This window comes from Catharus ustulatus, chromosome 2 (genome assembly GCF_009819885.2).
Source record: "Catharus ustulatus isolate bCatUst1 chromosome 2, bCatUst1.pri.v2, whole genome shotgun sequence".
Lineage (NCBI taxonomy): Eukaryota > Metazoa > Chordata > Aves > Passeriformes > Turdidae > Catharus > Catharus ustulatus.
Genome location: NC_046222.1, coordinates 58779011 through 58801229, shown reverse-complemented (window position 1 = coordinate 58801229; position 22219 = coordinate 58779011). Strand labels below are relative to the sequence as shown.

The following is a 22219-nucleotide window of genomic DNA, read 5'->3' as shown; positions in this document are numbered from 1 at the left end:
TATTTGCCTTGGATGATCTTTACAGTTCAGAGGTTGAATAGATGTGCCTTTCAAAACAACTAAAAAAGAGATGCAGTAAGAACTACAAATGCCAAACCAGTAGTACAGTAATTTCATGACTATAAGGCGCACTCTTTTGACAGAAATTTTTCCCCGAACCCGAAAGTGCGCCTTATACTCCGGTGCGCCTTATCTGATGAACAAAGTTCGGAAATTTGCCTACCCGGAAGTGAGAGCTGCGAGCGCGGGGGGAGCCGGCAGGGCTGCGGCTGCTGGGTGGAGGTGGGGCCGCGGGGCTGCGGCTGCTGGGTGGAGGTGGGGCCGCGGGGCTGCGGCTGCCGGGTGGAGGCGGGGCTGTGGGGCTGGGGCTGCCAGGTGCCTGTGGGATCAGGGCTTCCAGATGCCTGCGGGATCGGGGCTTCCAGGTGCCTGCGGTGCTGGGGCCGCTGGGTGCCTGCGGGGCCGGGGCTGCTGGGTGCCTGTGGGGCCAGGGCCAGGGCTGCCGTCTGCCTGCGGGGCCGGGGCTGCTGGCTGGAGGCGGGGCTGGGCCTTCCGGGTGCCTGCAGGACTGGGGCCGCTGGGTGCCTGCGGGGGTGGGGCTCCTGGCTGGAGGCGGGGCCGGGGCTGCCGGGTGGAGGTGGGGCCACGGTGCTGCGGCAGCCGGATGGAGGCGGGACCTCAGCCAGCAACCACGCCGGGGGGAGCTGGGGGTGGATCCTCGCTGCAAAAAAAAAGTGCACCGTATAGTCCAGTGTGCCTTATATGATCTACAAAGTTGCAAAATTTACCAACTCCTGGGGGTGCGCCTTATAGTCCGGTGCACCTTATGGTCGTGAAATTACTGTAAATATTATTGTTCATTAAATATTCTTAAAATAAGTTAATATACAGAGTGTGGTCAGCCTTTCTCTTCTCTGCTTTTCCAACAAGTTGTCTTTAAGGTAGTCTCTTGAAAGATTGCATTTAAGTGAAGTGCTATTGTGTTGCATCCTCAGCTGCTTTAGACTTGAAGAGTTTGTACTCTGAAAGGCACCACTCTGTGGACAGAGTTAACTCTTTTGGTTTATGCAGCCAAGAGACATCTCAGTAAAGCTCTTAAGCAGCAGGTAGATTTGCAAAATTATATTAAACATACTTAAGTTTGCTTTTATTCTTTTTGTTATGCTTTCCATATACTTTGTATTTTGTTCCTTGTTTTAGGATCAGGCAAAGGTTTTGGATCAGATTCTGTTAGGTTTACAAAAATAATAGTTTGACTCTAACCTAGATTTAAAATTCAATTCAATCTGAAATCTTATTTGACTTTTTACTCTTATTTTTCAAGTGATAGCACATACAAATAAAGTTACCTTGCAGGCAGATTGTTGGGGTGCCTAAAGTCCAAAGTGAGTTTGGGAATTTGAGAAGCTAAACTGTTTTTCCTGAAAGAGAATTTTTTCTGAGTTGGGGTCAAAAGCAGAGGGACTGTCTCTCATTAGAATTTGACACTGCTGGCAGTGCAGTTTTGGGGAGCATCTGGTGGCTATGTAATGCATTAATGAGTGAAAATATATAGTAAGTTACAGGGGCAGTTTAAACTGGAGGCAGTTAAAGTTCTTCCAACATAAATGAGTTTTAAAAATCTGCTAAGAGAGCTGAAAACTAAGAGTGTGAATATCAACAAATATTGATCAAGTGAATATCAACAAATATTGATCAAGTGAATATCAACAAATATAGACTGAGGTGCAGAGGACTGGCTAGTGTGAGACTAACTTGCATTTATTCCCCTGATTTGTACTATAAATGGATACAAGAGGACTGTCAAGCTTGAGTTTTTGAGATTGTATATTGGTGGTTTGATCACTTTTTCCCTTCTGGCCTGTATGTTAGAACAGTGCACTTCTACACAGGTTGTAAATCTGATATCCATGTAGCATTTTCAATAAAATATTTGTAAAAGATATGGTTTTATGCTTACTACACCGTTCTAATGCTTATGAAAAGGAAAATTGCATTAACAGGAGGAAAATGTACCTTGGAAACACCCTATCTTTTTTTATAATTGCAGCTATATACACATCAAAGTTTCCTTGCATCACTTTCCAGCAAAGCTATGACACATAGCAGATTATTAATATGCCCACACAGCTTTCTCTGTTCATCCCTCTGTCAGGTGTTTCAAATGCCATACAGAGTGCTGATTTCTCCACAATACCTTTCCAATTGTGTATTATGTTCATAGAATTTCAGTGTGTTGTCATTTTTTTCTTTTTAGTTACTGAGCCTTGTCCTCTCAACCGAAAAAAAGATCCATTATTTTTGGTGGGAAAAAATTTAGTTTTGTGTTGGTGAGAGTAGTTAAACAGAAGGGTGTTGGGTTTGGAGTTCTTTTCAGAAGCACATAAATGTATGTTGCTAGATCATCTTCTTGTATGGTGTTACTGTGCTGTTGGGTGTGGGCATGTAGTACAGTAAACATTTCTGTGCAGCTTCAGAGAGCTGGAAAAAAGGTCTGAAGTGACTGGGAACATTCCACAAAGAGGCTTAATGTTGCATAAGGTTACATTTATTTAGGATATAGTTTTGGCAGATATGAGGGCCAGTGGGAAGCAGATAGGACTAGAAAATGCAGGTATGAAGAATTGCAGGTACGCAGTGGAATCTTGAGGCCAGATACCTGCATGTTGCCTGTTTCCTTGAAAGCACAGCACGGAATGTTTTTGATCACTATTTCCAAAGAAATTCAGCAGACTCAATATAACCTATTTTTTTTAAAGGTTACAAATTGTCTATGAAATAGGAAAGGATTGAATGCTAAGGCATGATGCACCGCTAGCCTAGGATGTAAATATATTCCTCCTTAATCACTCAGTAATCAATGCACTCGGGTGTCTTTCAGCTAACGAGACATTCTAGAAATACTTGGTTTTTCAGCAAAGCTTATCATCCAGACAACTCTAATGGCAAGGAAATCTGTATTTCAGAAGTGGTAAAAGATCAACAAGAACGTGCAGTAGTTGTTCAAAGGAGTGTTGATTGAATGGTACAGGTGAACTGGGTGAAATGCAGTTATATACAATGCGAGGTCATGCATAAGATTAATGAATTATAGATGGGGATCTCCTCACTTGAAACTTGATAAGGAGAAGGAAGAAGCAAGCAAGCTATCTATCTGACTCACAAGATAAAAATTATCTCCAGTATAATGTAACCATAAAGCTTAGTGTGAGTGTAAAATGCATCAGGACAGTTGTTGTTAGTGTAGCTTAGGATGTTTAGTAGTGTTTTACAGGATTCTGCTGAGATTTCACCTGTAATTTTATAACTCATTTACAAAAGATGAAATGAAGTGACTGACTCCAGGTGTTGTGAAAAGGAGCTGTTAGCATATTCAGGGGAAAATATAAAAAGAAAGTAGGAGAACTTGATTTGCTTGGCTAACAATGACTTTTGTTAGATAACAGTAGGGATTTAAAAGAAAAAATTAATGCCAAAGCAAGTCTAGAGTCCAGCTGACTATCAAATGACTGTGAAATGCTTTTATGTAATTACGAGAAACCTGGCTACATAGTGATGGTCTAGAAGAGCAGTCCAGTGGGGAGACATACGGATAAAAAAACTGCTTTGGTATTGGTCTTAATGCTTCAACATAGAATCCATTTATGATGAATCTTGATGTATGATAATGGGAGAGAGGAATGAAATTGCACTTGCAGGTGAATAGACTTGATTCAGGTGTTTTTCAGGCGTTGAGCCCTCATGGTTCAATAACAGAAAATTTAGATCTCATGCATCCAGACAATAGTGAAGCAATAAAAAGACTTCTGCACAAAGGGTACATTTACTTTATAGCTATTAAGCAATTTTCTTGTCTCAACTCCTTCTTGGAGGGATATATTAATCCATACATAATGTATGGTAAGGAAATCCACCATATGCATGTCTTTCTTCCTTTCTTCTGGTTTGGAATGACAATCCTTATATGTCTGAGCCAAGGTAGTTGTTTCATCCCTGGCGTCTTGTTTGGCACAGGTAAGTAGATTCCTTACATTGTTCTTTCTGGCTCCAGGTTCATTTTGGATGCCAAAACAGTGGGTGTGTTACTTTCCAAAACGTATTTGGTTACAAAGGAAATTGAATTTGAAGAGAGCACTGCAGTGTTATAGGCTTATCTCTGTTTCTGGTCCCAGCTTACTGCTTTTCCAGGTACTTTCTTTCTGATAATATATGTTTATTAACATTGCTAAAGCTTTTTATCAAGAGAAGCCTTTGTCATAGATGCTCTTAGTATTTGAGCTTACATGCTTCCTTATGTGGTAACTTGCTTGAAGTTTGTAGAAAATAATACCTTGTTTAAGTGATCTGTAAGGAGTCTTAGTCACATAAAACACCAAAAAGACCAAATTTTAAACTTCAAATTCCAAAACAAGTTCAAAACATACATATTTTAAAGTCTTTATTAGTTATTACTGAGATTGTAGACCCCGAAAACCACTTCCACATCACTTTCAGCAGTAAAATGTGAGATTTGCAGTGTCAGTTGGCTGATAATGTTAAGGGATTTGTGCAATGGTAGAAGCATTTCACTGCAGAAGAGACTGCAGATGCAAGCATGCCACCTTTCTGTGTGGCTAAGTTTGACTGCCAATACCAGTGCTTTTTGGATCAAATTTCTGCCAAGCTTTTTGGACCTGAAAATTCATGTATGTGGACCTTAAGTCATTAACAGAGGCAGAAATCTTAATCTAAATGTTTAAGCATTTATCATGTCAGTTGCAATAACAACAATGTTCAAGATCAGTATTTTTTCAGTCAGACTTTTATTTCCACTGTCTTCAGAACATCCCCTGTTGTAGCTGCATTCATAGGCTTGTTGTTAGTGAAAAGACAGAGAAAAATATCTCTATGGGAAGAATGGTGATTGCAAGGGATGCTTGGGTTCCACTTTAGTTGTAACTTAGATTTAGCTGCAGAAGTCTCAGATGCAGTCCAGGTGACCCATTAATAATGATCTAGTCCTAGCAAGCATGCTGAATCCATTGCTTCTCCTGTTTTGACCGTGGAATTCCCTACACGCCTCTAATGCTACAAAACATGAGGCTGCAGGGGATAGTCAGGAGACAGACATCAGAGACAGTATACAGACAGTATATAAATGATGCCTTTCTCCTTCTGAAAAAGGCTGCTTGTCTACTTGAGCTGTATTAAGTTTATTCTGAAATGTAAACAGTATCATCAGCAGGAAATTGTTTAAAGCACTTGCCCACAACCAAAAAAATTCTGATCTCTGCAAGTACCACAGAATCTAAACCTGTAGCTCCCCTCTTCCAGCAGTATTCCCTAGCTATGAGGCTCTGGAAAATTCTGAGTAGGCCTTTTGTTGTCTTTTGAAGATGGGCATCTTCACCTCAAAAAAAAAGATTCTAGAGGGGAAAAGATATGGGAAAGCAAGCTGCCTTTTTCTGTTGTTGTAATGGGGATTCCTCTATGATTTAGGTGAAGTCCTGGGTTCTAATTCCTGTTTTAAAGGCTGGCTCTGAATTTTCCACTTAGCTCTTGGATTAAAGGAGTTAAGCATGTTCCATTCCAGTTTCTAGTGGTCCATCTCATGCAGAAGAGACCCAGGTTATTTCTTAGTTTGGTGTTCATAGCACTCTGCTAAATAGGAGCAAGCTGTAGTGAATGTGCAGAAGCAGTGACTTGTCCCCTGGAGGCAGCCAGTGTATCACGCTGCTGAAGCCCAGTGTTTGCTTTAGGTGCTGCAAAGTGTAAGGTGTATGACATCATATGTTTTCAATTTGGTCTTAAGTCCTTCTTTTGTCATATGATTCTGTGTAATTTGCCTGGGTTTTGTTCCCTACAGTTTGTGACATGACAGAATGATTTCTCCTCACAAATGTCATCTTTTGAATTGTCAGCCTCAGGGATTTTCTCCACTCACGATTTGAAACAAACTCTGTAATGAAGTATTACTTCAAAAATCTATTTTCTTCGTTAAGAAACCTACATCTGAGCATTTGTTTGTGGAACTGCAGTGTTGCCAGAAACTTCATTGGTGGATTCAAGTGAACACGTGACATGGAGACATAAAAATAATTGTACATACTGAGTGTGAAGAGAGGTAGGTCTGTAGGACCAAACTCTTTGCATTGCTTAGTATTGCTACAAATAATCTTTTTATCTGATCAGAACAGCAGACTCACCTAGTACAAGAACCACATTGAAGAGAGTAAAATTTCCATGAGACAGCTGTTGGGTAGGAGAGTTTTTAAAAATCAGCAGTTGGCATTAACTTTTTACTGTATACTGAGAAAAAGATTTACCCCTGTTTTGTACTCTAGAACTCTAGTGGTAGAGCCAATGTCTTTCTAGATTTATCTATTTTTCCCTTTTCTGCTAAATCATGTAGAACCATGGATTTTCGGATTTCTCGAAAGCTGAAATACCCCACATCCTACTAACTTAGTTTTATATCTTCTAGTTAGGAATGATCACTCCCAGACTGGTCCCTTTAAAGAAAGATATGTTTTGTATTTATTTTACATACTGGGAGGATTTTTATAATAATATAATAATAATAACTTTTGTTCTGCTGTGGTTTTATTTTAAATGGGCAACACAAATCTGCATTGTATTCATTTATGTAATTAAATTGAAACCTAGACTACTCGAAGGTTTTCAGATGAAAGTACTTGTTATTAGTAAATTCCAGAGACTCAGGATAGTATATCTTTAGAGATGTCTGCCTTGGATAGAAATGAAAATTTGAGTTGGGCACTGAATTTCTTCTTGGCAGCCTTTTCTGATATGGCTTTTTGCTGTTTTCTGACACTGTATATGATGTATTAATCCCAGTTTGTTCAAACAGTTGGGTTTTTTTTAGATCCATGGGCTCTTCTCTCTTGATCATAGTCTAAAAATACCTTACCTTAGAATCTGGTAAAATTGTTCCAGCGTTTATATGAAGACTATTGATTTTCTTAATACATTAGATTTGTGTAAGTAATATTCCTGAAGTCGTATTCAAGACATTTTATGTATATGTGTGTGTGTGTGCGCACGCATAATAATTTGGTAAGGGGTAATGTTAAGAAATTTGCACAAAGGAAAGGAGGCTTCTTTGCCAGCTGAGACAGCAGAATGTACCAGATAATTCTGCATTCTAGTTTCAAGCCGATGTAGCCAGGTAAGTAAAAAAAAAACAACAACTCATTAGTGTAATAAGTTAAATACCAGTGATGAAAAGGCTTTTACAAGTAATTATACTATGGAATACTCTTCTTAGCACAATCAGGCAGGCAGGGGGAGGAAGTTTAAGATAATGCTTGTTCTTTCTAAGATGTCTTCTCTGGATCAACACAGTCTCTTGTGAGAAGACACTGTCTACACACCAATTGAGACTCACTTGTTTCACTTTTTCACTCTTAACCACAAGCAGTGGTCAGTAGCAGTGCTTAACTTTTAAACTTTCTGGTCTGCAGTGCTATATGGGGAGAAAAAACCAAACTCATCTGATTAGAAAAACTCCGATTCTAGTGGTAACAACTGTTAGATGATTAAATTGTAGATTATTCTGAATGTTGTGAATCAAGCACAACATGTTCAAGCAGGATGCACAAATATTAAATTTTAGTCTGAAAATGTTGCAGATCTGTACTGCTCCGCATCAGTGCTAAGAAATTAAGCTCTCTTTGAGGAAAAAGCTAAGCAAATATGCAGTGCAGTTGGATTAGAATGAGTGCAGGTTATTTTTCCTGCTAAGAGTAATAACATTTTTATCAAGGCCTCTCTGTGTGGTATATCACTTTTGACTCCCTTTGAAATGCAGCAATTTATGGTTCACCCAATATTTAAATTGGAACTCTGTGAGGGAGTGAACAATTTTTTGACATAACTCTTGCACATAGTTGTTAACTCTTCCACATAATTACTAAATCATTGACCTAAGCTGGCAAACTAAACTGAGTAATTTAACAGTCTGGGCTGCACTGTAAAAAGTGTGTGTTGTATTTCCGCGTTAACATCTTTGAATCATTGTTACTTTTTTTTAGTGAAGTAGAATTCATCACTGTGCCACACAGTTGCTTCAGAAAGTAGTTATAAAAAGTCTTGTTATTGTAATATCTTGAACTACTACAATCATTCTTCTGCAAATTCCCAAGTGTAACTTTGTCTTAGGAAGTTCATGCTGTTCAAAAGCATGGACTTGCAGTCTTTTTTAATTACAAAATTGCACCATGGTCTGTAAGAGACTGTAGGTGGCGGTGGGTTGGATGGTCAGGACAGACGGAGAGATCTCTAAAGCCAGGTCTTGTAACTTGTGGTTTTTTGCAAAAGGGCGTGGGTGAAAGGGCCTTGCCTGGAGCTGCCAGCTGCAGCTTGGAGCAGGGCAGTGAGAGAGTGGGTAAGAGAAAGAGGTAAGAGGGTGGCAAGAGAGAGAGCTAAGAGTTCTAAGGGACTAAGAGTTAAGAGTTCTAAGGGAGTAAGAGACTAAAAGAGTGAGGTTCCCGTTACAATGCAATAAATCTTCTGTGTTGAATATTCTAATTTCCACTAACCAATCTAATACAAGGTACAAATCCTATAGCATTTACATATAAGAATCATTACATTACCATACTGTGTTACACTTTAAACCCTAAAAACTACTCTTTGGACCCCTTCTGCCAAGCTAGCAGGGTCTTCTCTGACCTTTGGACCTGCTTGCAAGCATAAGGAATTGTTTAATCGAGAGGGGATTACTTTCAGCCGGCCATTCTATTGTTTTTTAGTTATTTAGTAACTAAGGTTTGGTATCTCAAAGATGGCTTTCATTTCAATTTCGCTTATAATTTCTATATTCTCAAAATCTTTGGCCAGGCAATCATATTTATAAGGTTTTCCTGATTCATCCTTCCCAACAGTGGTCTTTGTTTAGAAACAGGTGAAATAAAAGTACACTTAACATTTGAACATAGAAACCATTGTCACCTTTTTCCTTTGAAAGTATATCAGGCCATTATAAAAGAAAACTGATAGCTGCATTAGTGATAAAGTGCTATAGGAACCTGTCATCTCTGCACTTTGCCTGGGAAGGGATTTTCTTGTGAATATGTATGTGTGGTTTCATGGGAAAGATCAGGATCTCATTAGGATGTAATCTTTAGAAATACTCTAGTTAGGCTTCATAGCTTTCTGCTCTTTTATCCATTATTCCAAAGTCTCTGTAAAAGAAACTGATGCTTTCCCCAGCTTTTGAAAGGAACTATGATAATGTTTTGCCTTCAGTTTTTCCTTTTGCTTGCCAGCCTGCTGTCTACTGATAGATTTCCTTTTTTTTTTCCTAGTCAGTTAATACATTTCAATGGAAAGTTGCGGCTTTGTCAGCTGCTGTTCCCCAGCCTTGATTGCAAAAGTAGACAGATGGATGGGGGAAGGGAAGGGATTGTTTTGTCAGGATGAATTTGGAGCATAAGGGATATGTTAAATTGACAGCAGTGCCAGCTGAAGTCTTGTGATCACCTGTGTCCTTGCAGCGATCACAGTTCCTTCTTGTGCTCCTTCTCCAGCTTAGGCCAAACAGTAAGGTCCATGCTTGCTTTCCTTTTTTCCTATTTTGTGCTTTAATTATGTTGCACCTAGTATGTGTAAAGACGTTGAGGTTAACTTAAAGTATTCATTTGGAAGTATTTTCCAGGCATGGCTTACAAGACAAGTGTAGACCACTTGGTGGTAGTTGTTGTTACTGGATTTTTTAATTAGTTGTAGATGTTGGGAACCCAAAATAAAACTTTGAAGTCTTAGCCCTTATGTAAAAGACAGAGTGGTGCAACTGTTTGTGGCATCTGGTACTATTGATTTAGTGCAGCCCATCGGTGTTAGAAGGGTGTGCTGCTACGTCAGCTGGCACTCTATTGTTTCAGCCTCTGTGGCCTTTGTGTTTGATCCTGTCAGTGCTTGCGTCAGTGATGCATATCATCGCCTGTGTGATGTCAAAGTGTGGGTGTTCGGTTATAGAGCCATAGTTAACCTAATGTGCTGCAGTAAATCCTGAATGCTATTTCCTCCTGGGGATAGCAGTGATTCATCACCGTTCACATTAGACTAATGCTAAGTATAGCACTGTTCATGAGCCGCAGTATCCACACAGATTAGTATCAAAGTCATTGCAGCTCTCCAGACGCTGGGCCGGAAAGTGTTTGTTTGCAACCAGATCTGTTTGTGCACCCCCTTTCTTAGGTGTAAACTGATTAGCAGGTCAGCTCAAGGCAAATCCTGTGGAAGGACTGGGCCTAAGCAATTCTTTACACTTAATTATGCTAATTAACGTAAAAGCTTTCAGCTAAATGGCTGGGATCACCTCAGGTAATGACAGTCGGTGGATTACAGTAGAGAGCGGAGCGGCAGCCCCGGAGGTGGCAGAGGACGCTGCCGTCCGCGGGGGCGCTGCCCCTTGGAGCGGCGGCGCGGGCAGGGCGGAGCGGGCGCAGGGCGCGGAGAGGCCGCGGGGCGGAGCGGAGCGGAGCGGGCCCGACCGCGCACCTGAGGGAGCCGCCCCGCCCCGCCCCGCCCCGCCCGCTGCCGCGGCGCGCCGGGAGCAGCCGCCCGCCCGCCTGCCCGGCCCGGCCCGGCCCGGCCCGAAATGAGCGGTAAGCACTCCCGCCTGCCCGATCGGCCGCCGCGGTGAAACACGACACCTGCGGGCCGGCGGCCTCCGCGGCTGTGCGGCAGTGGCTGATGGGGGAGAGCTGCAATGGCCGGGGAAAAAACAATAAAAATCTGTGGGGCCGGAGTCACAGCGCTGCCAGGCCCCTCTGTCGGCCGTGCGCTCTCGGAGGGGGTGGCGGCGATGCCGGGCCGTGAGGGGAGCAGGACGCCCGGCTCTGGGAGGCCGTAGGAGCCGGGGTGCCGAAGCGCAGGGCCGGGCGCTGAGTGCCCCGGAAGAGCATTCCCTGCCCCGGCGCTGGGAATCCGGTGTGTGCACTTTTGCCGGGGCTTTCGTGAGCCATTTGTGATGGAGCTATGCTTCATGCTTGAAATGAAAAGAAATGGTGTATCTGCTAGGCGAGCGGTGGCGATATCCTCATGATTTCAGGTGTTACTATGTTTAGATCGGCTTGTCACGATGCTGGCGATGATGCAGCGCTGGTAATTTTGGTGCATGTTTATGGTGGCTGTAATGAGCATAACGAGATTTTTATAGTCTGCTCCAATAGACACGTTGGGGAAGTTCACCGGCTATTGCTAGGGGAAGGAGGTGTTCCTCCCGTTGGTGGGATTTTAGGACAATAATAAATTGAGAGTGTGGTGAAACATCTGTTTCTTGGGTTCACTTCCATTAAATCAACCCTTGTGAGTTTGATGAGACATTTTTCAGTAATAAAGTAACACAGTTATGTGTTTGTTTCCACTCCCACAATGTTTCTTTTCCACTTACTGTGTAAGAGAACTTGTATTACCTGAAAATGCATCAAATATTTGAGACCTCCCCTTACCAACAATCAGGTCACCAACATTTATTATACATTCATCCAATGATTTGGATGAAATCAGTTCTATTTATGTGCAATATGGAAAATCAAATGTTTCCTTAACATGAATTCCTGATGCTGTTGTTTGCTGATACTTTATGATAATTCTCACCTCATGGTAAAACACACTGGTTTTATCATGCAGCAGTCCAGCCAGTACCTAAAAAGATGAAAATTCCTCTTATAGTGTATTGCACCACAGGAGAGCTGAGATCTTCACATTGTCAGAGAAAAAATGCATGTTTTTACAGCATATTAGAATTTCATCTTCAGATAAAATTTTGCAGGTATCTTGCTGTAAAACACAGTGTTCATTAAAAATACCTATGAAGTCTGCCAACTTTTTGTCCTGTGCTTATCTTTTCCTTGGATGTACACCTAGAAATTTCATTTCCCAGCCACCTGGAAATCTAATCAGAAGTAAATTAGAGTTCTTGAATATTCAAGTATGTTTTCATTAATTCTGGTACTTTAAAGTGCAAAAGATGGGATACAAAATTTGAAACTTCTGGTTTGACTCTATTGTAACACTGCAATACTTTTTCAGGTTCATACATTCAGTTTGTGCCTTTGTTTTTGTGACTGCTAGATTATGGTATACTGGAAATGGCTTTGTGGATCAACCTTTGTACTCGATGGGAGATAACTGCTCTGTGTTTGTTAGAGAGATTAAAGTGCTAAATAAATAAACCTTTAAAAGGTTGTTAAATGATATTCTGCAGGTGCTTAAAGCAAAACAAGGCAAAAAAGCCAAACATAGATAATCACCAGTTCTCAAAGAAACCACTTATGTGAGTTTCATCATCCCCCAAGGACATTGTGTTCTGTAAGAAGTTCAAGTAAATGAGGTCTTAATTTTCCATTTACTTGAAACTTACATAGTTTAAAATGGTGAGTTTAATGGAAGTGTCAGTGTTTTGTACTCATTTTAGAAAAACTGCAAGTAAGCAGTGCAAGATGCAAGTTGTATAAAATCCACCTTTTTATGTAAGAATTTAAACCATTATTTATTTCAGTGGCAACTTATAATAAATGTGCTTCCTTTTTTTTTGACCTTTTTGAATTTATTGTAGTAAGGTAATGTGCTACTTGGAGTTTCTCTTGCTGATTTTTGCTTCACTTCCATTTCTTTTTAGAGTTTCATACTCAGGAGAAACTTTTGCTGAAACATTTTTGAGTTTCAGATGAGCAAAAACACTGGAAGAATGTTCAGTTCTCAATTTATAGATTACTGTAGTCTTTATATTCTTCACTATTGCACAGTTCAGTGAATAATTCATTAAAGACCTCGTTCTTAAAAAGTTTCTTCACCTCCTCCCCCTGTTATGGGTTAGCATTTGGTTGATAATAAACTGTGATTCTTTTTAGGTAACATGTTTGCAAACTTCTGTGTCTTATTCTAAGGAAGTTCTTATAATATATGCAATCAAGTTGGATTGCATGCTGCTTTTCTAAGGAGTGCTTTTCATTCCTTTTCCCTGCTCTTGGTTTTCAGACAGAGGCACCTTTATTTTTCTGTCAAGACCATGCATATCTGAGTGAGGTATGCTAATCTTATTTAGTGTACTTTGCATTTACTTAGTACTTTCCATCTGCAGATTCTAACAGAGTTTTAAAAAACATTAAGTTGGAGCTATGAATGCCCTTTCAGAAGTATTACTGAAACTGCACTAAGTTGAATTGGTACTTTTGGTAGCTTCAATATACTGAATTGGAAATTTGCAGAATGCAGCCTACAGTGTCTGAATTCCAACCTTCTGTCTTGTCACAAAACTTCTTAAATTATATTGTGTTTCAGTATTTCTTTCATTATTTTTTGTGTTTGTTCCCTTGTGTATTTAAAACACAGTAACTTAAAGATGTCCCTCTTGAGCCTGTACCAATGTGCTTGCTCTGGTAGAGGCCAGCATCAAATACTAAAGAGGGCAGCATAAGGATAGGGCAGGCACCCAGAAGACACTTCCTTGTTCATGAAACAAAAGTAGTACTTACGTTTTTTACAGCTCTTAATGGATTATTTCTCCCAAACTGAACCTAATCTTTAGTTTCTGCACAGTTCTTAGGGAAGGAGTTACACAATTTAGCTGTACATTTTATGAGAAATTCCCGTATCAGTTTTAAAACTTACCTGGTGAATTAGTTTAATATCTCTAGTTCTTGCAAATGAGAAATTATAAATTATCTATCTTTCCATTTTTAGGTGTTTTTAAATAGGTCTTTTACTATTTCTCTGTTGCCAGTTCTTTTAACCATCTGGTGGAAGAATCCCTTGAATCTTTCCTGATAAACAGGTGGAAAGCCACTGTAAACAACTTTTTGTCCTTTTCTATTCCAGTGTGTTCTTTTTGAAAGGTGGAGACAAACACATTGCTCAAGGATTTGAGGTACAGCGTGAATTTATAGCACAGCATAATGATGTTTTCTGCTTGTTCCCTGTTCCATTAGTAATGATTTTTTAATGTTCTCTTTCTTTCTGCGAATGCCACTAAAACAACACTTGGCTGCTATTTCTTTAGAAATCCATGTAGTAGCTGCATTGTATGTTTGTTTACATCTGATTTGTGGCTTATTGCTCTAAAGAAACACTTCTGGTTTTAACCAGCCACATCACTTTGCACTTACCAACGTTATTCCTTCAGGGTTTTTGCCATCTGATCAGTGAGTACTGTGAGATCCGTTACAACTCTCTGAGAACATAGCAACAATTTATCACTTTGCTGTTCATTTTCTTTTCTGGAAACTTTGTTTAATACACTGGGTACCTGTGGGACTCTTTTTGGTCACTCAAAGAACTTCAAAAGCTGCTCATTTACTTTTTAGTTTCCTGTTCTCCAATCAGTTATTAATGGAAAGACCTTTACCCTTTTTAACCAAAGGCAACATTACTTCTTCAAGCATCTTTGAGAGACATTGTCCAAAGCTTTTTGAAAATCCAACTATGTGACAGCATCCCTGTGCTCTTTGAAGGTATCTGGTTTTCTAGGCAATACTTTATCTACAAATGCCACCTTAACACATTCCCATTGTATCATGTTTATCTTAGTGTGTGTCTTTATGGTTAGCGTGGTACAAGGATCACCATGATGTCCTGACTTTTCCCATTAGCTGGAGCAGACTTACTAGTTGGTAATGCACTGACTTTTCCCTGGGATCTTAAGTTTGTGACTTGTTTGTCACTTCTCACTTCTGTGGTACTGAGTCTGCTTTAGTTGATAAGACCATAGTAAAAAACAGCCATTTTGTAAGTAATTTTCTTTGTAACTCTTAACTGAATACTATCTGATTTCAGAAGTTTGTTTCAAATATTTTTATTTGTTTCTGTTTTATAGTGTCTAATATTGTATTTTCATCTTGGGGCATTTCTTTTGATTGTCATCTGTTGAGTTTTGACATGAGCTCTTCTGTGGACTTGTTGACAGAGATGGGAGAAATATATGCTGGGGATTTTTCTTTAGCTTGTTTCTGGTTTTATTCAACAGTATTTTTGGATTTCAAAGAGTGCCCTTTGCTATAATTTTATCTGTACAGTTCATTGCCTTTGTTTATTCATGTTATCTTGTATATTTTTCACAGAGACTTTGCAGTTCAGTATGTTCTTTCAGCTTTCTCAAATTATTAAATGGTGCTGTACTGAATATTTCTGTAACCCACTTAGGTCCTGCTCAGGTTCCAATGATGTCCCCAAATGGTTCAGTGCCTACTATTTATGTGCCTCCCGGATATGCCCCACAGGTATGTCACTTTACTTGGTTCTTATTTTATTTATTTTCATACAAATTTTGGAATTGGAACCATAATCACTAATTAAGTAAAATAATTTATTAGGTTTCAGTCACTGTGATCAAGCAAGGAGATAAGAGATGTCTCTCAGTATTCCTGAGATGGGAGACTTCTCATGCTGTGTCTGTGCCTTTTCTATTGTATGTTAACTCCATACATGACAGTAACAAGCACAGTTCCTTGCTGAGTTCAGAATCCTAATGTACTAGATGCTGTCTGAATATAAAATGCAATCATGACCCAAATATCTGCTTGTGCAGGACCTATACTGATTCCTGTGTTAGTGGATATTTTCTCTTGGCAGCAAAATATATATAATATGTGTGTCATATATATAATATAATTTATATGTGTAGATCATTCATGTCTGGGAAGTTCCCTGCAGATAAGGAGAGAAACAGGTCAGTTGAAAAAGTGCAGCGAAGAACATGGGAAAAAAGTCAGCTGTCTACTGGGACTAAATTATCATATAATAAGTGTTTCCACCACTTATCTTAAAACGGAGCTCTCATTTTTTCACTGCTGTGTGATTCCTAATTTAGATGCCTGGAAATTAAATGTGAGCTAGATAACCTGGACATCCTTTAAAGTAGATTAAAAGGATGGTTTCTCTTGGCTATTTCTGACATGTGAATTATAATGAGATGTGTGGCCTTTTAGAGGATGCCTTTCTTTCCCTGGTCTGTAGAACAAGTCTAGGGCTTAGTAGGTCAGATCTGGAAGTTAGAGCAGTTGAATGCCACTCCCCGTGATGTACAGTAATTTCACGAATACAAGCCACACTGAGTATAAACTGCATCGCCGGGTGTTGGCAAACATCTTGTTCTTTGTCAATACACAAGCTGCACCCAAATATAAGCCACTCTGTCGTTCACAGCGAGGACCCACGTGCAACAAAGTTGCCAAATAGTAACAGAGTCGCGGGATGGCGGAGTTTACGGGCTCGGCCCTGCTCGGGACGGCCACCAGGGAGCGACCCTGGCCCCGCTCGCCGCAGCTGACAGGAAGCGGGAGAACGGTGTGCCCGGCCGCTACTGCCAACGCGCTTGTCCAGGCTGGGCAGCACCGCTGCGCTTGCGAGAGGCGAGTGGCACTGCCGCGCTTGCAGGGGGCTAGGCAGCGCTGCTGCACTTGTCAGGGGCGGGCAGCGCCGCCACGCTTGCAGGCTCTCACCTCCGAGTTTGGAAATTTCCTAAATTTGTTAATATATTAGCCGCTCCGGAGTGTATGCCGCACTTCCGGGTTGTGAGCTAAATTTTGGTCAAAATGGTGCAGCTTATAATCGTGAAATTACTGTAAGTCTCTCTCAAGATATTCTGCTGTCGTGACCAGTCTGCCTCTGACCAAGTGTGCATCCAATGGTGTACACTGAGAAGGGACTACAACACATAAAATATAACAAAAAAGCCCACACTGTCAGCAGGTGTTGGACAGATTATCTGAACAACATTTAAAAAGTTGTTCTCCAGCCAAAGAAAAGACTGTTAGGGCAGACAGACTACTCCTCTGATTTTATCTTTCATCTCTTGGAAGTTGGCTGATAAGTTGATTCTATTCATCCTTTGTAGTTGAGTTCCCAAGGAGGTAGAAGAAAAATGACTTATAAATAATCAATAAAAGTCCATATATCTTCAGGTTGTAGTAAAAAATCCTGATTCCTATTAGAATTCATTTTTAAAGAACTGAAAGAAGTTTAGAGCTAAATTAAAATCAGAATTTTACCGTATTTCTTGCTTGTTTTCAGATAATGAAGTACATATTTTTAAAGTTGAGTAACATGTGCCAATCTGAAAAATAATTTTTGAATTGCTTTATCTTTCCTTTGAGGACATTTTAAATCAAAGATGCTGAAGGGCTGGCCTTGCTGAGGCCCATTCATTAGCCTTTCACTGGAGTTTGTTAGTCCAAGCAGGTGTTGTTTTAGCATAGCACTCTGACCTTTGAACTGAAGGTGCTTCACATCTGTCCAGCTCAGAGTGCAGGTGGAATGAGCTCATCTGCTGTTTTCATCTGAGTAGAAGTACTGGAGTCCAGGACAAGTTGTAGTTTATAAGCTTTCTGAAGTGCTTATTACTGACAAAACATACCAGACTTTGAGGTTTATGATGGGAGTTCCCCTTCAAGCCAGAAGACTTGGTAGTAGTCTTGCAAAACAGGAAAGTCTAATGTTACCGAGCTAAGAGTTTTCCCAGACCTACTGCAGTCCTAGCAAACTTCTATGGTTTTTCAGGTATAGTATATTTTTAAGGATCAGGAGCTGCAGCTATATTTTGAGTTGAATAGGAAACCAACTCCATGTCCTAAATTGTCAGCCTGGAAGAACTTCAGCATAACCATCTTTTGTCTCTCCATTTTAATTTAGTTCTGTTATGCCTCTGCTTGCTTCAGTTCCTGTTTGGCAGTGATGCAGTGTACTCTTAGAAGTTGGGGACAAGCAGTGAATAAAAGATGTACTTTTCTTATATCACATAACTAAAAAGTAATTCATCAGCTGATTCCCTTTTCTCTTCCTCTTCTTTTGGAACTGTAGTTGTAAAACTGAAAGAAAGCACATCTTTATCCATCCTCTTTTAAGCCATCTACATTCACTGTCTGTAGTGAGTTTTCCAGTGATATTTGGTTGGTTCATTCAACCAAACAAGCCTATGTCAGAACCACATTTTGCTAGCAGAGTTGGGATCATAGAGGGCTTGTTTATTTTTTAAACTTAAAATTGTAGACTTAGGTGATGCTCTGACTGCTTTTTGGAGCGTTTTTGTCTGTGTAGTTGTCTGCTAGAGGCCTACCATTGAGCAGATGTTAGATCTGGAAACACAGTTACAGACTTGTTAAACATAAGGCCCCTGCTGTTATGAATTGGTTGACTATTTCTAAGTCACTTAGGCTATTAGCAGACCCAAGGAAACAAGTTGTAAACTAAGCAGCTCGTTTGTTTTTTAATGGGAACTGCTTCCTACATAATCTGAGTCTACTCATAAAATCATAATAAATTGTAGTATTTTGGGGGTTTTGTAACCAAAAGGGACTTAAATAATTAAAACCACATTTCAGGGTTTAGAGAATTTCATTGGACAGCTCTACAGTTCTAGTTGTATTTACTGCTAATATATTCTGCCTTTAGGATACCAAACAGCTATGGTTACACAGATTTGAATAGTATTGCCTTTAATTACTCTTTCCCAATAAGGAGCAATTTCTGTGTACTGAAAACAACCCATTTCTTAAAGTCATATGGTATGCATGTTTTTTAAAGCTGTGTTCACTTAAGTGACAATAATTTCCAACTGTCTATTAAGTAAAGTGGGGTCAGCTCCATTGTGTATACATTTGTGTCTTCTGAATGTTGTTGCATATGCATATCCTACAGTACCAGAAGCATGCAGCTGTATCTATAGCACTGTTTCTCTTAGCACAGTGGTGAAGTTTTGAAACAATTTCCTGTACCAGTCTCACTTACCTTGCATTGATTCAGCTAGCAGGATAATTTGGGGCTGTACAAATTAGATTGCTGGCAGAGAAAACAAAATCAGAAGCTCAGTTCCAGATGTACCAGATGCACACCAACCCCTAATGGGGACATGGTAAAACCAATGATCCTCCAAGCAGCTTTCTGTCATGGACTTGATGGAAGCATTTGCTCTAGGGCACAGGGCTAAATCTAGCCAAGCATGATTCCATTAACCTTAAACAGTGGAGCTGAAAGCAGCTTGGCACTAAGTGTTTTGATCTATTGATCTGTTCCTGTTGCACCAGGATGTTTATTGGTGTATGTGTACATATCCCCATTTCATTTCAAATGTCAGTGAAAACTTATGTCATAGGGTTGCTTTGTCCCCTGCTATTGAATGTAGTCATGATATTCCATTCTTCTCCCCCTATTCTGGATAAACATTTCATCTAAAACCTTCCATTGCAGATTCTGCTGTGACTTCATTCTGCAGCATTTTACTAGGAAATGAAGAACAGTTTTTGTTGGCATCCAATACACTAAAGTTACTGACACCACAATACACACAATTCAAAATATGCCAAGATCATGTCTAGGTGTCACCAACAGTCATGTATTTATGTGAATTTGCAAACATTTAGAGAGGGTAATGATGTGAGGTGCTTCAGGGGCAGACCCTTGTTCCTGGTCTAGTTGATGCCCCACCCTTGTTTACTGAAGTTTGTGCCCTTGTGCCTGCTTTCCACCAGAGCCCGTCATGCTGCACAGCCCAGATGTGCTACAAATACCATGCTCAGCACACCTCGGGTCAGTGCATCTTACAGATTCTCACCATGGGATTGCATATGCAACTACCATTGCTTGGAACTTCTGGCAGCATTGCTAAGGGCCACACTCAGGTACCTCACACAAAGGCTGCTGACATTTGCTAATTTTTCACAAACCCTTGCACTACAGACTGGCAGAGGCTACCACAAGGCCCCTGTTTTCTGAGGAGCATGTGGCTTCCTTCAGGGTTGTAGACCTCTTTACAGGTAGAAGGATAGGGGGAGGAGAAGGAAAAAAAAAATTTTAGAACTACTTGACTTGTGAAGGAGTTTTGAGAGGACTGACTACCATCCTGGTAGTTTGTTTACCAACAACTTGATGCAGATGGTAGTTGCTGCAGGACCGGCATGGCAGGTGTCTCCTGGGTTAGTGTTGTTGGGATGAGTTGGAGACAGAGCAAAAGTGAGACACTTCTACACTTCTTTCCTTTTCTCTCGCTGTCAATGCAGAGTGAGGTCTGCCAGTTCACTAGTTCATTTCTAGGGAGCAATCTAGTTGTGCTGTAGAACAAATCCTACAGCAAGTGTAGCATACAAGCAGTGTGAATGATAGTGGAAACAGGACCCTTAGGAGAAGCTTGACTCATGCCATAAATATACCAGGTTCTTTGTTAGATACTCTTAGAGTCAGATTTTTTTAAGTTTTCTTCCCCACCACATGGAGAAATTAATGGCATTGCTGCAGTTAATACACTCAACATAGATAGCCCTTTAAATGTCCCTTTTTTTTCTTGCAGTTTTCCTTTTGTCAGATTTACTATTCCTGATTTTGTTTAAGAATCTATAGAAACATTTTTCCGACTGTCATTTCTCTTTTGGTGCATGGTGTCTCTCACTGTACAGGTTATTGAGGATAACGGTGTTCGAAGGGTTGTGGTGGTTCCTCAGGCTCCAGAATTTCATCCTGGTGGTCACACAGTGATACACAGGCCTCCACATCCCCCACTGCCTGGCTTCCTTCCTCTTCCAGCCATGATACCCCCTCCACCCCGTCACATATACTCACCCGTGACTGGAGCCGGTGACATGGCAACGCAGTACATTCCACAGTATCACACTTCACAAGTCTATGGGGATGTGGGTAAGTAGCTCATCAAATACTGCAAGTTTTGTCAAAGGGAATAATGTTCTGCTCGTTTCCAGCATCTGTTACATTGTTATGTGGGCTTTGTCAAGCAAGACTTACAGCTTGAATGGGAGTCATTCAGTCACAAAAATTTTTTCAACCTAGATTTGGCTGAAGCTTATTATTCCAGAAGTTCTTTTAATTTATTTGGTTGTCTATTCAGTGATCCACTAAACATAGAGATTACTTCTTACACATGTAAGTTACAGATTTTCCCAGGAAAGCAATGCAGAAAGTCTTTGTAGTGATTCAGCATTTAAATCCATATCTGAGCACTTTTTGAGGTCTCATGTCTTGCAAACATCCTGTTTGAAGCATGAAATAGGAATTCTTAGTATTAAAAATTCTTATTATTAACTATATGCATTTAATTGAATGTCCCTTTGAAGTCCGGTTGGAGTATTGAGGTGCCACTAACGTAAACTGAATAAAGTGGTTGAAGCCATCTTTGGTAGTGCTGTTGACATCTACCTTTACTATGGTTTGGTGGCAAAGTGTATTTATGTTCTAACTCAGGGGCTGGGTTGTTAGATTAATATTTACATTTCAGGTAGACTTGCTTTTCTTTAGATAAGGCAGGTGCTGGCCTTGAAAGACTTTCAGAGAGCAATTCTAGGTTGCTGTTTTTAGAGAAAGCTAGAAGCTATGGAGAGGGAGGCTAAACACAATTTCTCAACTTTCTGTGATACTACTAAAATAATCTAAAATTTACCTTCATCTGTTTGTTGAGCTTAAGTAGTCAGGATGAACAAAGTGGTCAGATAGGAATATACCGATGTCTTGATCTTCCTGGAATTTTTAGTGTTTCTGTATTCTTATGTTTTACTTTATTTCTTCTTGCACTACTCTGATAAAAGTACATTATTAGATGCTCTTTGAGGTGTTATTTGTAGTTTTATTAATTTTGTGATTTCTTGTAGATGGCAGTTGTTTGTTTTTAGTTTGCTAAATTAAGAAATTGGAGTATGATAATTAAACCAGATAAAAGATAAATTATGCTTCTTAATGGAATATTTTTTTAGCTTTCTACTGCCAAGTTATATCACTTTAAATATTAATTCAGTGAGAATTTGCTAAACTGCTAATGTGAAAAAAATGAGAAAGTGGGACTCTTAATTCTGTATCTCTGGCTGTAGCTTTCAAAAGTCAAAAGCTGTAGCTGTAGCTTTGGCTGTAGCTTTCGAAAGTCAGGCTCCTATTTCAGACAAACAAACAAAAAAAACCAAACAGAAAAACCAAAACAAAACCAAAAAAACTAACTATCTAACTAACAAAAAACCCCCAGTTGTTCCCTGACAGGAGAACTGAACTCGTTAAAGGTAGTGAAAATCACATTTCTAAATTGACACACCTTATCTGGAAGTCCTCTGTCAAACTTTCTGTGAATTAGGCTGACTTTAAAAAAAAAAAAAGCAGAAATAGAGAAGTTCTCTATTTTTTTTTTTAATCCTTGGAGTTCTTATTCCCTCAAGGGAGTAAGAAATAGCAAATAATGTATTCTTCAGACTTATTGATCCAACTTACCTAAAAATGAACAAATTCTGTG

At 39.9% G+C, this 22219-nt stretch overlaps 1 protein-coding gene across 6 annotated transcripts in view; it reads left to right on the top strand.

Annotated features, from left to right (window-relative positions):
• Positions 1–22219, top strand: part of FNDC3A (fibronectin type III domain containing 3A) — a 118302-nt gene that overhangs the window by 52706 nt on the left and 43377 nt on the right. For 5 of the 6 annotated variants that reach the window (XM_033052039.2, XM_033052038.1, XM_033052040.2 and 2 more), the window contains 2 exons: positions 15148–15224; positions 20391–20628. In XM_033052039.2, the coding sequence (XP_032907930.1) occupies positions 15148–15224; positions 20391–20628 (315 nt within the window). Of the gene's footprint in view, positions 1–10574; positions 10611–15147; positions 15225–20390; positions 20629–22219 lie in introns of those variants that run through there. The other variant, XM_033052044.2, reaches the window with a different exon arrangement.